Below are 13923 nucleotides of genomic sequence, written 5' to 3'. Positions count from 1 at the left end.
GCGCGCCCCGCGCCGCTCTCACGTGATGCGGGCGCCTCCTCCCCCCCCCGGGTCACGTGGGCGGGACGCGGCGGGCGCCGGAAGTGTCGCAGCGCGGCGCAGGGAGGCGCTCGGGCGGCGCCGCCGGTGGCTCCGGGTGGCTCCGGGCCGCTCCCGCCCGCCCCGCCCCCCGCCCCGCTCCCGCCGCCCCCGCCGCCCCCGCCATGGGCACCAGCGGCTCCAAGTCGCGGGGGCTGTGGCCCTTCGCCTCCCCGGCGGCGGGCGGCGGCGGCGCCGAGGGCCCCAGCGGGCAGCAGGCCCTGGCCCGAGCGCGGGCCGCGCGCGCCGCCACCCCCTTCGTCTTCACTCGGCGCGGGTGAGGGGGCGTGGGCGGGGGTGTGGTTGTGGTTGTGGTTGCCATGGCCGCGCGGGGGCTGGGGGCGCGGGTGCTCTGCTGCTGGGTCGGTGCGGGCCTGCCCGAGCGCTGGCCTGGCCGGGGACAGGCGCGGCCTGCCGCACGGGGCGGGTGAGCAGCCCCCGGCAGCGGGTGCCCCCGAGCCTTCCCAGGGCTGGCAGTGCCGGCCCGGCCCAGCGCGGGGCCATGGGGACCGGCAGCTGTTGGTGGGCTCTCACCTCCCCCCGCCTTGCCACTCCTCTCCGCAGCTCCATGTACTATGATGAAGATGGGGATCTCGCTCACGAGTTCTACGAGGAGACAATCGTTACCAAGAACGGGAGGAAGCGCGCCAAGCTGAAGAGGATCCACAAGAACCTGATACCTCAGGTAGCATGTGGAGGGGTGGGGAGAGTGAGTGCCACAGTTCCATGGCGACAGCTGAAGTCCTGGCTTTGCAGGAGCTGCTGTGCACGGGCCTTCTCCCTCTGGGCAGCTTCTGGCCAAGAAGGACATGTGCACATTCCACACAGCCACTCTGCAGTGACTGGTGTTGGCAGTGATGTGTTTTGCACCTCGGTGGTGCTCAGGGTTTTGTCTCTGATTTGTCTCCTTGGGTGGAGCCAGGCAGGGACACTTATTGGGGGGTCTTGGTGCAGGAGGATAGCCCACCTGTAAGGAAGCTTCTGGGGGCATAAATGGAGAAAAGGGAGGATCAAACCAGGGCTGGAGAGAAGCCTTGCAGGAGTCTTTCCTAAGTAAGCAGAAAGGCAAAGCACTAGCGAGCACCTGGGATGAGCCATTGGTGTGTTCCAAGGGATGAGTAGCACTGGCAGGAAGGGACCTCTCTCAGTGCCAAGCAGGCAGTTACAGGGGAGTGAAGGATTCAGCACCACTGCTGGGGTGGTGTTCTCACAGGGGAAGGCTTGGCCTGTGGGACTGAATCTTTGTTGATGTGGGTTGCGATCTACCCAGTTGGAAAGCTGGGCTGAGCTGGAGAGAGCAGGCCCTGAGCCCCTGCTCCCCCCGCCACCCCCATCCCCCACCTGCCAGCGGGTTCTCCTGGTGCTGTAACAGGAGAAGGCTTGGACGGAGCATGGGAACTGCGCCTGAAGCTGGCGTGGAGGGAGCATGCATTCAGCAGCCTCCCCTCTGGATAGAAAGCTGCTTTTCTTGTGCGCCAGCTGCCCTGGCTGCTTTCTCTCAGAGAGCTCTTTTCATTCTTTTAAATCCCGTGAATGAAAGGTGCCGGATGAAAAGCCCAGACAGCCAATATCTGCCAGTCACACACCAGCTGCCGCACGGGCAGTGCCTGGCAGAGCAGCTCCCGCCTCTCTCGCCCTGCTGAGCTCCGTGTGTGGCAGCAGCCCTGCCTCCCTCGGCTCTCCAGGGACGAGTTCGAAGAGCAAAGTGCTTTTGCTTTGCCTGCTGCTGCTCAGGCAGACCTGGTGTCACAGCAGCTTTACCGACTCCTGTTCCTTGAGGACACGGTGTCCTCTGTCTGTATGAGGTGACTCCTGGGGCTGCTGTTGGGTGTTCTCCTCCGCTCACCACTGACTCTTCTTTCAGGGCATAGTGAAACTAGAGCACCCTCGCATTCACGTGGATTTCCCAGTGATCATCTGCGAGGTGTGAGTTGCTGGAGGTTGCTGCCCACGGGTGGGAGGCCCTGCCCCACCGCCCCCAGACTCTCCAGACAAGACTGCCTCGTGTTCCCACTGCAGGAGGACTCTGAGTGCACGGCAGGGACAGTGGCTCTCCCCTCGCCTGGAGGTGAGGCAGGACGGAGTGGGCCAGGCTGGGCTTGGCTAGTGCTCCTTGCAGGAGATGGGTGACCTTGTGCAACAACTGCTTACAAACATCCTCGCTTGAGTCAGAAGACTAAAATACCTTTTGTAGCCTCTAGCCGACGTTGGATGGGTAACTGGAACTGCAAATGAGCTGCTGTGTGGGAGCTGTTAAAGGGAGAGTGAGCCTGCACTTCTCACCAGAGAAGTTCCCCTGCTTCTCAGGTACACGGCCCGGGGGGAGCCAGGGCCAGCTGAGGCACTGCCTGGGGTCCCTTGGGCCCATTGGAGAGATGGCCAGTGTTGTGGTGTGTCGCTGGACACAGCTGTGGTGTGCTGCTCCCCTGGGCAGGTCTGTTGGAGGAGGATGAAGGGCTGAGGGGGTTCAGTCTCAAAGCACATTTGGCTGCTGCTGCGCTCCTCTTGGGAAGGGGACGGAGATCAGATGCCACTGTCATGGACCTCAGTCTCTTCCCTCTGTGCGTTTCCCCATTTATACTGGCTCTGGGAAGGTTGGCTTCACTGCTGCTTGCAGGTCTCAGCAGCCTGTGGTCACTGCTGGTGGCAGCGAGGTCCCCAGCTCTGCAGCAGACTTGTCTCCTCTGTTAGCAAGCTGGCTCCTTCTGAGCAGTGTCCCTTGCCCACTGCAGGGCTAAGCCGCTGGGCAAGGCATCTCCTTGTGACATCCTCATCCCCCACTGCTGTCTTGGATGTACCTACTGGTGGGGTGGGCCTTGACAACACCAAGCAGGAAGGAAATCATCTCTTTCCTCCATGTCCCCTGAAAACAATCAATCGGTGAGCCTGCCCAGCCTGGAAATCTCCCTGGTGATGTGAGCTATGGTTCCTCCTGCATCCCAGTTGGTGGCAGGAGGAGAAACAATGCACTTTAAAGGGAGGCTTTCTGCTCCGTCTTGGAAGGTCTTGCTCTTTTCTCCTGCTTGAGAAGGTCAGGGTTGCCTTGGCAGCACTGTAAAACCTCTCACCCCTGTGTGCATGCCCCAGGGTTGGGGAAGGGCCTGACCTGCACTGCCCTTGCCAGCCCTGGGAGCCACAACCTCTGCTCGGCTGCCCTGGAGCAGGTGGGCAGAGGAGGACTGGCCATGGGGCACAGGCACAGCTTTAAACTGGGTCAGAGCCTGCTCCCCATGGCAGCCAGCTCAGCTTTCCTCCTCTTTCCTCCAGAACTTATTTACTTTCTGAGCACTTCAGACGTTCGCTACCTCGATTTTTAATTTAAGCTGCTGGCACTTGGCTGCCAGCCCTGTCGGTGTCTATGTTGGATTTATCCATCCCCACCCCCGTTGAGAGCTGCCTGGGCGTGGGGCCACATTCCCAGCTTCAGGGAGATAACAGCAGCGTGGCTGTTGCCGTCTTCCTGTCACCACCTCTTCCCTCCGTGTCCCCTCACCCGCTGTTCCCATCGGCAGGAGTGAGCAGGGAGGGTGCAGCGGATGTGCTGGCAGGGAAGCAGGCAGGGCTGGGCAAGGCTGAGCTCATCTACACTGTGATGCTGGGCGCCTCTTTCCACATCTTTTGTTCTCCTTGCTTCAGAAGAGTCTTATCTTAAAACAATCCGCCACTGAAGTGTTTCTTACTTGCACCACCTGCTCTTGAGTTCCTCCCAGGCTGGATCTCCCTGGGAAGGGTACCTCTCAGTCCCCACAGGAGAGCAGGAGCTGCTGTCCCCAGGAAGAGGAGAGAAAACCATGGCTGGGCTGCCTGGCCTGTTAAAGGGCACAGGAAGCTGCACCAAGCCCACCTTGGGCACCGGGGAAGGCAGAGGAGGAGTTGGGAGAAGGCAAGTGCCATTTGCCTGCTGCAACTGGGAGCCCCTTGCCTGGCTGCTGGCCAAAAATCTGCTGACAAGGCACAGCCTGAACCCCAGGGGGGGCAGAGATGGAAACAGGCTTAGCAAGGATGCTTTTGTCCTCTCTGACAGGCTGCCCACCCTTCCTGCAGCGTGTCAAACATGTTTCCCCCAAAAAAACACTTCTCCCACCCCCTTCCCATGTCACCAGAGCAGCAGTGAACCTCTGCAGTCTCCTAACAAGCTGTGTTCTGCCCCGCTGCTTCCCAGGCTGGTCCCCGAGCAGCTGGACCCATGGCCCCCTCCCCTCCACTGGCCTCCAGCCCCCCTGCTGCAGCAGGGCCTTGGGAGCGCCTTGAAGGGATCTTAAAAATGTGAAGGAAAGTCACTGTAAATAATATGTGTCCACTGTGGTGTTGGAGCAAGCAAAAGAAAAGGAAAAAAAAAAAAAAGGAAAGTTTTCCTTTTGATTGTTTTTTTTTAAACGATTTCCGTGCGACGTTGTGCTTTCCCGTGTGGATGTGTAGCTGAACGTGCTCACCAACACCAGGCTCCTTGCTCCTCTGGCGTGTGGGTAGGAACCCGTGGGGTTGGGAAATGTACACTATTTATGGTCCTTCTCCCGGTACGTCTGTCCACTTTTGTTAAATTTCAATAAAATTATTTGTAGAGCCCACAAGTCCCAAGAGCTGTCTTGACTGGGGAGGGTGAGTGGCCATGGGTGAGGGAAGAGGATGGAAAGCTGAACTTTGCCAGGCTGGCCTGTTTGCCACCAGAGTTCTGAGCCTGCTGGTTTTTTTAGGAGGGGGTTGTTTGTGGATGTGAGGCTGAGCTGGTGGTGAAGGAGCTGGGAGTCATGGCTGTTTCCAGGTGCTAGAAGTTGGCTGGAGCTGATGGCTTTGTCGGACTGTGACTCCACTTGTAGCTGCCATAACATCCTTTAAATATATAAATAAAATGTATTTATATAAATGGATGTAAATACAAGTTTATTTCAGCTTGGTAGGGTTTGAGCCTAAGCCCCCCTCTCACATGGGGAGGGAGGCCTGGGGGGAGCCGTGGGTCTGTTCCCAGGAGGATCTGCCTTTCCGCCTGTCCTGCCAAATCAGTGCCTCGTTAATCACCGGGGTCTGACGACTTTCTCAAACCCGGTGTGACCCGGTGCCGGGATGCTGCCTGTCCCCCGGCAGTGCTGGCTTTGCAAGGAACAAGCATGATCTCACTCTGTGCCCCGTGTCCTGCCCCGGCCGCCTTTTCCATGTTTTCGTGCGGCTGCCACCACCTCTCATCATTTCCTCCGTGTGAGCCGGCTCGGAAACGAGCCGCTGACGAAAGCTGCGGCGAGCGAGCGGAGCGGCGTGTCCTGCCAGCGCGTCGCCTGGCGGGGGACGAGGCGCTGGGATCTTTGCCTGGTGACCCATAGGGGCCCCAGCCCCAGGAGGGGACGGACTGTGGTGCCCTCCAGAGTGACCAGGTGGCTGCCTGTAGCGTTCTGGCTCTGCGAGGTTAAACCAGGCAGTGGCGGCTCCGTCCCCAGCCGAGCTCCTCTCACACCTTGCCTGGACTCATCCAGCACGAGCGGATGTGACTAATGCCCCGTTATCCAGCATCTGTGAGGGATTTGCAGCCACAGGTCGCCTGCTCAGCTCACCCTGGCCGCTGCCCACCTCCACCTATCCACCTTCCTGCCTGCTGGGAACAGCTCAACATCATCCCATGCTCCGTGGGGCGAGAGGGGAGGCTGGATGTGTCTGGCTGCCCCCTCCCAAAATCCAGGGTTTTCCCCTTGGGAAGGCAGGAAGGAAACTGAGGCAGGCGATGCAAAGCCCTCCAGGGGGGCTGGCAGTGAGAAGCTGCCTTGTGTTGAGAACTTCAGCCCAGCCAGCAGCAGAGCTGTGACCCCTGCAGCCACCCCGCTGCCGGCGGGGCCCGTTACCTTCCGCACACGAGGATGGATGGAAAATTTTAGGCGTTTCTGGTGCTGGAGCAGGGAGCTGTTTACTGTCCGGAGGGAAGGGCAGCACCCGCCAGTCCTGGGATTTCTTGGCTTCCCACCATCTCTGCCTAGGGTTTCAGCAGCCAACGCCCGGCTGCTGGCCAACCTTCCCTGCCCCATTCCCGGCCGGTGCCTGGTGGTGCCCACAGGCCGGGATGAGCCATGGTGCACAGCCTGGGTTCAGAGTGGCTGGCTGGGACACTGCCTGTCCCCAGTCACTCTTGTCGTGGGAGCTTGGCCACCAAAGCTGGCACCCAAGCAGGTCCTGCTAACTGGAGACATCTGTGGGTGCCGGCGGCCCTGGGCTGGCACCAAACAATGCCGGCTCAGCACTCCCACCCCATCCCTGGGGAGCGCGGGTGGCTGGGGAGCGCTTCCGCAGATTGAGCCCCGCTTCCTTCCCTGCCGGCCGGCACGCCCGCTTGCTCCAGCCCCACGCTTCCTCTGCAGGGACACCCTGGTGGCCCCCAGGGCCAGCCCTGGCCAGAGCAGGCAGGGACAGGCAGGACGTGGGGTGGCCAAGTGGCTGTTCCCCAAGCCCTGCCAGTCCCACTGCCCACCAGGAGACCCTCCAGAGCCTCGGGGGTGCCCTGGGAAGGAAGCACCCCCCCCAGCCCTGCTGTGTCTGCAGCCCCCCTTGTCCCCCTGGGCAGGAAACCCTTGGGGCCATGGCTGAGTCAGCAGCACCGGCTGCCCAGCCCTGCACAGGATGTCCTGCCTGGCACAGCGCTGCCCTGGGGACACCACCATCCTGGAGATACCACCATCCTAGGGGCACTGCTATTCTGAGAACATTACCGTTCTGAGGGAACCAAAGTCCTGGGGACACCACCTAACTGGGGACACCACCATACCAGGGACATCAGTGTCCTGGTAATACCATCATTCTTGGGTCTCCACTGTTGTGGGGACACCAGCACCCTTGGGACACCACTGTTCCAGGGACACCACTGTTGTGGGGACATCACCATCCTCAAGACACTACTGTTCTGGAGATACCACCAAACCAGGGGACATCACTATCCTGGAGTGACAACACCACTGCCCTGAGGACATTGCCATCCTGGGGTCACCACCATTCTGGGGACACCACTGTTGTAGGGTCACCATTGTTCTGGGGTAACCCCTGTCCTGGGGATACCACCATAGCTGGAACATCACCATCCTGTGGAGCACCACGGTTCGAGATTCACCACTATTTTAGGGTCACTGCTGCCCTGGGGTCACCACCGTTCGGGTCCCGTCCCCCCCCCACCCCCGGCTCCTCAGCGCCCCCTCCCGGCGCCCCCGCGGCTCCGCCCCCCCTTCCGCCTGGCGGTGCAGGCGGAGCCTCCCGGGCCGTACCAAGCGCGGCGGGGCGGGGGGCGCCGCGCTCTGCTCGGTGTCGTGACCCCGCAGCGGTGTGTGCGGGGAGGGGGCGAGGGGGGAAGCCCGCCGCCCGTCCCCCCTCGTGGTGCCCCGCGGCGGTCGGCGCAGCCCCCTGGGGGCGCTGCGGGCGGGGCGGGGCGGGGGGCGGCTCCCCCGCGGGTGGTGCGCGCCGGGGAGGTTTAAAGCGGGCGCGGGGGGAGGCGGTGCCGGTGGGAGCGCGCGGCGGGGCATGGCGTGAGGCGGTGAGAGCGGAGCGGGGAGCGGGGCGGGGGGCCGCGCCCCGGGGCTTTGTGTGCCGGCGTCGGACAAAGGCGGCGCCGCGCCGGCACCCGCGGGAGCGGCGGGGATCGGGAGCCAGGGGATACCCTGGAGGGACCGGGAACGATCGCAACCGCTTGGGACCGGGATCCCCTCCTGACGCCTCTCTCCTGCTGCCCCCAGGCTCCCCTTCGGGCAGGATGCGCGGGGGCTGCGCGGTGGCCGTGGCCGTGCCCTGGCTGGCCCTGCTAGCCGTGGCCTGGCAGCCCCCCCGAGAAGCCAGCGGCCGCCCCCCTGCTCACCCGCCGGCCCTTCATGGTGGCCTGGAACGTGCCAACCCAGGACTGCAAGCCGCGCTTCCAGGTGTCTCTCGACTTCAGCCTCTTCGACCTGTGTGCCTCCCCCAACGAGGGCTTCGTGGGGCAGAACCTCACCATCTTCTACAAGGAGCGCCTGGGGCTCTACCCTTACTACACCAGCCAGCGTGTGGCCGTCAACGGTGGTGTCCCCCAAAACAGCAGCCTGTCCGAGCACCTTGCCCGCCTCCAGGAGGACATCGGCAAGTACATCCGCTCTCCCACCAAGGAGGGGCTGGCTGTCATTGACTGGGAGGAGTGGCGGCCCATCTGGGCTCGCAACTGGAAGCCAAAGGACATCTACCGGGAGGTGTCTCAGGAGCTTGTGCAGCAGCGAAAGCACACCTGGTCCCATGAGGTGAACAAGCAGGCGGTGTTTGAGTTCGAGTCGGCTGCCCAGCAGTTCATGGTGCTCACCCTGCGCGTGGCCAAGAGCTTCCGCCCCAAGCAGCTCTGGGGATACTACCTCTTCCCCGATTGCTACAACCATGACTACAGCAAGAACAAGGAGAGCTACACCGGGCAATGCCCGGATGTGGAGAAGACACGCAATGACCAGCTGTCGTGGCTCTGGAAGGAGAGCACGGCCCTTTACCCCTCCATCTACCTCGATCCACTCCTGGCATCCACCCCCAACAGCCGCAAGTTCGTGCGGGCACGAGTGATAGAGGCCATGCGCATCTCCCAGCAGCACCACGATGGCTACTCCCTACCTGTCTTTGTCTACACCCGGCCCACCTACGTCCGCAAGCTGGACTTGCTCAGCCAGGTAGGGCTGTGCCACTGGGATATCCTTGTCCTGGAAGCTCCTGGCACTTGGGCTCTGGGGTGAACCAAGGTGCTCTCTCTGCTTTTATCCCATCCCGGTCCACAGAGTGGGATGGTTCTGGAGGCTAGTGGCCGCTCTTATGGTGGCACCAGCACCCTGTGGTTTGGCTGTCCGTATGTGGGTGGGAAGCAGTGTTGTTTGGCATAGGGCTGGCCCTGGGAGCCAGGAGGAGTGTCTGGCTCTGCCTCCATTGCAGGGTAGGGGATCATGGATCCCCAGCTCAGCCCCTCTGTGGGTGAATGATGAGGTCCCACAAACTGCTCCTGCACCCTCCCCCTCCCCCTTATGGACATGGTGTCTGGCAGCAGGACTGGCACCAATTGTCACCATCACCAGGGAAGTGCCTGGGAGGTGCTGCAGGACTTCTGGCTTCTGGCAGCTGGGACCCTGAGGTATGTGAGCCCACAGCTCCCATGCTGTACTGGTTTAGCCCCCAAGAAAGCCTTGTCCCCAAGGAGCTAGGACAGTCTCCTCCTCCCTGTGGCCTGGAGCAGGGATGGGTTTTGCCTTTCTGACCCCACAGGGAACTCCTTGGGGTGCGCTGTGCTGGGGTTGTAGGTGCTGTGTGGGACCTGTTGGCACTAACTTGGCTTTGCCCCTGCAGCTGGACCTGATCTCCACCATTGGAGAGAGTGCAGCGCTGGGTGCAGCTGGGGCCATCTTCTGGGGCGACGCAGACAACACTAAAAACCGGGTAGGTTTGGGGTCAGAGTGTCCCCTGGGGAGATGGATGGTGGGTGGGGGGTCATCTGCTCCCAAAAGGTAGAGCAGTAGCTCAAGGCTGGGTTATTTTCTCTATCTGGGGTGGCTTTCTCCCTGGGGCACCCCAACACCCCGATGCTCCCCTTTCCCCAGGACTCGTGCCAGGCCATCAAGAACTACCTGGAGGGGGACCTGGGCCGCTACATTGTGAACGTCACGACAGCAGCACAGCTCTGCAGCACCACGCTGTGCCAGGGCCAGGGCCGCTGCCTGCGCCAGAACGGCAATGCCGATGTCTTCCTTCACCTCAACTCCACCAGCTTCCAGCTGCGGCGCCGGGACAAGGACCACTCCCAGCGCCCCCTCTACTGGGCCGAGGGCAAGCTGTCCGCTGCTGACACCCTTTTCCTACGGACCCACTTCCGCTGCCACTGTTACCAGGGCTGGCAGGGCAGCAGCTGCCGGGTGCCTGCCAGCCCCCGCAGCCGTGCCGCTGAGCCCCTGGCACCACTGGGACTTGGGGTGCTGTTGCTGCTTGCAAGCTGGCACTGACCCCCCTAGACTGAGCTGGCGCCCCCCCCCCCCTTCGTGGTGGTGTAGGGACCTATTTAAGATATCCCTACCCTGCCACTGCGGCAGCTTGTTACTGGGGGGCTGCCCCTCACTGAGGGGGTTGCCCCACTTCTGCCCTCCTTCTGTGGGGTGGGTGCCCCCTATGGGGATGGAGGGCAGGGTTGGGGGGTTGGGGTCCTTTCCTGTTGTAAGGAGAGGGATGGGAGTCGTGGGGGGGCAAGAGAGCAGGTGCTGTGTGGTGCTAAGCCCCTCTGCACTGCCCCACACCGAAGTGCTTTACCTCGAATAAAGTTGGGCAGAGTGTAAGTGGGGTGTGGGCTGATTGGGGGAGGGGCACAGGTCACCCTGGGCGGGGGGGGGGGCACCGGGGTGGGGGTGCGGGTTGGGGAAAGTGCTGCGGGGGCTGTCGGAGCTGCTCCGCTGGGAGCCGTGGGGCGCTCCCGGGCCACCCACGTGGAGGCCGCCTAAGCCCCGCCCTCACGTCTTGGCCACGCCTCCGGGCGCGGGCTCCGCCCCTACGCGGCCCGCGGGCTTCCCCGCCTGGCCACGCCCCCGCTCGCCTTTGGCCACGCCCCTCACGGCGATTCGGCCCCGCCCCGCCGCGCGCGGCCCGTGGTCAGGGCGGGCGGGCCGGGTCGGTGCGGGGGCAGCCGTGCGGGACCGGGCCCTGCTGTCCCGCGCTTCCAGTGTCCCCAGGCGGTGCCTTCCTGCGGCTGCTGTCCCCAGGCAGTGCTCTGCTGTGCCACCACCGTTCCCCGGGCTGCGTCCTGCCCGGTCCCGTCCGATGCTTCAGGCTTCCTCCCGGCGGTGCCCTCCTGCTGTCTAACGGCCGATGCTCTTCCCTGCGCTCCCCCAGCAGCCCACGTCCCTTGCCTTGAACGCCCTTGAACCCCGTGACCTTGAACCCCTCACTTCGTCCGTGTCTGTTTGTCTTTCCAGGCCAGCTCATCGCCTGCTGGTCACTGGGTGTTGACTCTGCGCATTCCTCCGCAGCCAGTCACTCCCCGGGCTGGCACCCTGCCGGCCCCGCTCCGGAGCCACCGTGCCGGGCTGTGGCTGCTGGTAGCGTTGGGCACTTCACATGAGGAGGTGGAAGAAGTGACCCTGGGTGACTGACGCTGCTCGGGGACAGGGGTGGGGATTAATGCCAGCCCTGGCTTGGGCTGGGGATAAAAGCATCAAGGTCTGCCCAGGGCTCAGCTTGTCTCGGCTCTCCCCAGGCAGCCCCGGGACCCATCCTGCACCCACCGCCACCATGACATCAGGATGGTCCTACTGGGTCCTCCTGCTGCTCCTGCCTGCCCCAGCCCACGCCGGGGGGCCTGGCCCTGTCCTCATCAACCGCCCCTTCGTCACCATCTGGAACATCCCCACTGAGCGCTGCGCCAAGAAGTACAATGTCACCCTCAACCTGGAGGTCTTTGACGTGTTGGCCAATGACCAGCAGTCCTTCATTGGGCAGGACATCTCCCTCTTCTACAGCGAGGACTTGGGACTTTTCCCCTACTACACGGATGAGGGGGTGCCAGTGAATGGGGGGCTCCCCCAAAATGCCAGCCTGTGGACCCACCTCCTCCAGGCCATCCGGGACATCAAGGTCACCCTGCCCAGCCCTGCCTATGGTGGGCTGGCTGTCATTGACTGGGAGAAGTGGCGCCCGCTGTGGATCCGTAACTGGGACTCCATGGACATCTACCATCAGAAGTCAGAGGAGCTGGTGCAGCAGAAGCACCCGCGGTGGCCCCTTGAGAAGGTGAAGGAGAAAGCCAAGGAGCAGTTTGAGCAGAGTGCCCGTGCCTTCATGGAACAGACCCTGCAGCTGGGCAAGACCCTCCGTCCTGGTGGCTACTGGGGTTTCTATGGCTTCCCCAGCTGCTACAACAATGACTTTGACACTCTGCCCTACACTGGGATGTGCCCGGTGGTGGAACACCAGAGGAACAAGGAGCTGTGGTGGCTCTGGCAGAGCAGCCGGGCACTCTACCCCAGCATCTACCTGCCCCCTGCCTTGAATGGCACCAGCAAGGTGCTCGCCTACGTCCGGCACCGCGTGGCCGAGGCTTTTGCTGTCCTCAACAGCAGCATCCCCGTCCTGCCCTACTCCCAGATTGCCTTCGATTGCACCGTTGACTTCCTCTCCCAGGTGATGGGGATGTGGGGATGGTGGGCACCTGTTGGGCTGATGGGTTGGCTCTGGGGAGTCTTTAGCTCTTCCGGGGCAGTGCAGGGGGCTTTGGGCGCTTTTGACTTCTCCTCTCCCCTTGGGTGCAGGAGGACCTGATGAACACCATCGGGGAGAGCGCAGCTCAGGGTGCCGCTGGCATTGTCCTCTGGGGCAGCCTCAACTACAGCACCTCCAAGGTGAGTGTGGTGGGTGGAACCTCACCACTGCCCACTGGGACCCCATTGTTCCCCAGCCACACAGGGCTGTGACACCACGTGCTATTGCAGGAGATGTGCCTGAGGCTGAAGAACTACGTGGAGGGGCCCCTGGGCCACTACATTGTCAATGTGACAGCCAGTGCCGAGCTGTGCAGCTGGAGCCTGTGCCTGGGCCGGGGCCGCTGCGTGCGCCGGGAGGACAAGCAGGGCTTCCTCCACCTGGATCCCTCCCGCTTCGCCATCAACCTGGGAGCTGGCAAGCCCTGGCTGGTGGCACAGAGCCTGGAGACTGGTGATGATGTCTCCTGGCTGGCCAAGGAGTTCCGCTGCCAGTGCTATGGCAAGTGGCAGGGACCCCGCTGCAACAGGTGGGGCTTTTCTGAGTGAGCTCACTCACCATGCTGGGGACACCAGGGAGGGCAGGGTGACACCCTGGGGCTGGGAACCTGGCCACTGGGCTGGTAATAAAACCAGTAGGCACCTGTACATGTCTCTTTGTCTTTCTCCACAGTATGTTTTCGGGCAGGAGGGTCCCCCAGCAACAAACGTTGGCAGTGCCTCAGGATGCTGCCAGGGGCTGCATGTTGGGCTGGGGGAAGAGAGAATCCAGAAAAAAAGAGGAAAATTTATGGGAAAAGGTTTAGGAATCATAGAATTGTTTTGGTTGGAAAAGACCTTCAAGATCATGGAGTCCAACCATTAACCCAGCACTGCCAATGCTACCACTAAACCATGTCCCTCAGTGCTACATCTACAGGGCTTTAAAATCCATCCAGGGATGGGAAGTCAGGAGTGGGGATGACAGGCAAAGAGGATCAGAACAGGGGTTAATAACAGGGAGTGGCTGGAGGGCAGAGGTGATATGGGTGAAGAGACATGCCTGTGAGGCTGTAGCAGGGGGAGTGTAGGACCCCCCAGGTCCCACTGGGTACAGGGGGCTGTGGTGTGAAACCAGTGTCCCCACTTTGATTTTCTCCATATGCAAACCAGTTCAGCCCTTTAAGGGTATGAAGGAGCACCCATTCCTGTAACCCAGGCAAACTTTCCAGCTGGCCACCTCTGCCACCTATAAAAATGTCCTGATGGTCTTTGCTGTGGTGGTGGCTCTTGAGCTGCTGCTCCACAGCTTTTGGCAGAGAGCAGGGAGCAGCAGGGCTGGGGCTGCAGCCAGTGCCCAGAGTGCTGGGTGTGTGGGGTCCCTCCCCAGCCAGATGCTGCCGCACATCCCTGTCTGTTACCCAGACTAGGTCCCTCCTGATCCCCTTTATTTCCCTCTGGGTTTTCCAGTGGCATGGGGAATTTCCCAAGCTGATGAAATGCAAGAAAATAGAAATCTCTTCCCATTTGCTGCCTGTTTCTTCTCTAGACAGAGAAGGGCTCTGTGATTTGAAGAGCACTGCTTCTGCATGGCAACAGGCAACAGTGCCCAGGTGATACTCCCCTCCCACATTTCAGCAGTCTCCCAGGAGCTGGATCAACTGGAAGTAAA

General features: G+C 61.9%; 3 protein-coding genes across 3 annotated transcripts; all 3 read left to right on the top strand.

Annotated features, from left to right (window-relative positions):
* Nucleotides 1–82: 82 nt before the first annotated feature.
* On the top strand, nucleotides 83–3097 carry TUSC2 (tumor suppressor 2, mitochondrial calcium regulator). Its single transcript, XM_051627597.1, has 3 exons — nucleotides 83–355; nucleotides 643–763; nucleotides 1943–3097. Exons 1-3 carry the CDS (start codon nucleotides 204–206, stop codon nucleotides 2006–2008), a joined length of 339 nt encoding a protein of 112 aa, XP_051483557.1. The 5' UTR covers nucleotides 83–203; the 3' UTR covers nucleotides 2009–3097.
* A 4493-nt stretch (nucleotides 3098–7590) lies between these two features.
* Nucleotides 7591–10304, top strand: HYAL2 (hyaluronidase 2). Its single transcript, XM_051627594.1, is given in 4 exon segments — nucleotides 7591–7858; nucleotides 7860–8717; nucleotides 9382–9471; nucleotides 9633–10304. Coding segments are annotated over 4 exon segments (1413 nt in total). The 5' UTR covers nucleotides 7591–7792; the 3' UTR covers nucleotides 10032–10304.
* Nucleotides 10305–10532: 228 nt separating this feature from the next.
* On the top strand, nucleotides 10533–12904 carry LOC127388218 (hyaluronidase-1-like). Its single transcript, XM_051627493.1, has 3 exons — nucleotides 10533–12195; nucleotides 12324–12413; nucleotides 12504–12904. The coding sequence occupies exons 1-3, from the start codon at nucleotides 11197–11199 to the stop codon at nucleotides 12819–12821; spliced, it is 1407 nt and encodes a 468-aa protein (XP_051483453.1). The 5' UTR covers nucleotides 10533–11196; the 3' UTR covers nucleotides 12822–12904.
* The last annotated feature ends 1019 nt before the right edge of the window (nucleotides 12905–13923 follow it).

The sequence above is a fragment of the Apus apus genome, chromosome 9 (genome assembly GCF_020740795.1).
Source record: "Apus apus isolate bApuApu2 chromosome 9, bApuApu2.pri.cur, whole genome shotgun sequence".
In the NCBI taxonomy this organism is placed as follows: domain Eukaryota; kingdom Metazoa; phylum Chordata; class Aves; order Apodiformes; family Apodidae; genus Apus; species Apus apus.
Note: the sequence above shows the minus strand (reverse complement) of the source record. Positions and strands in the feature narration are given on the sequence as shown.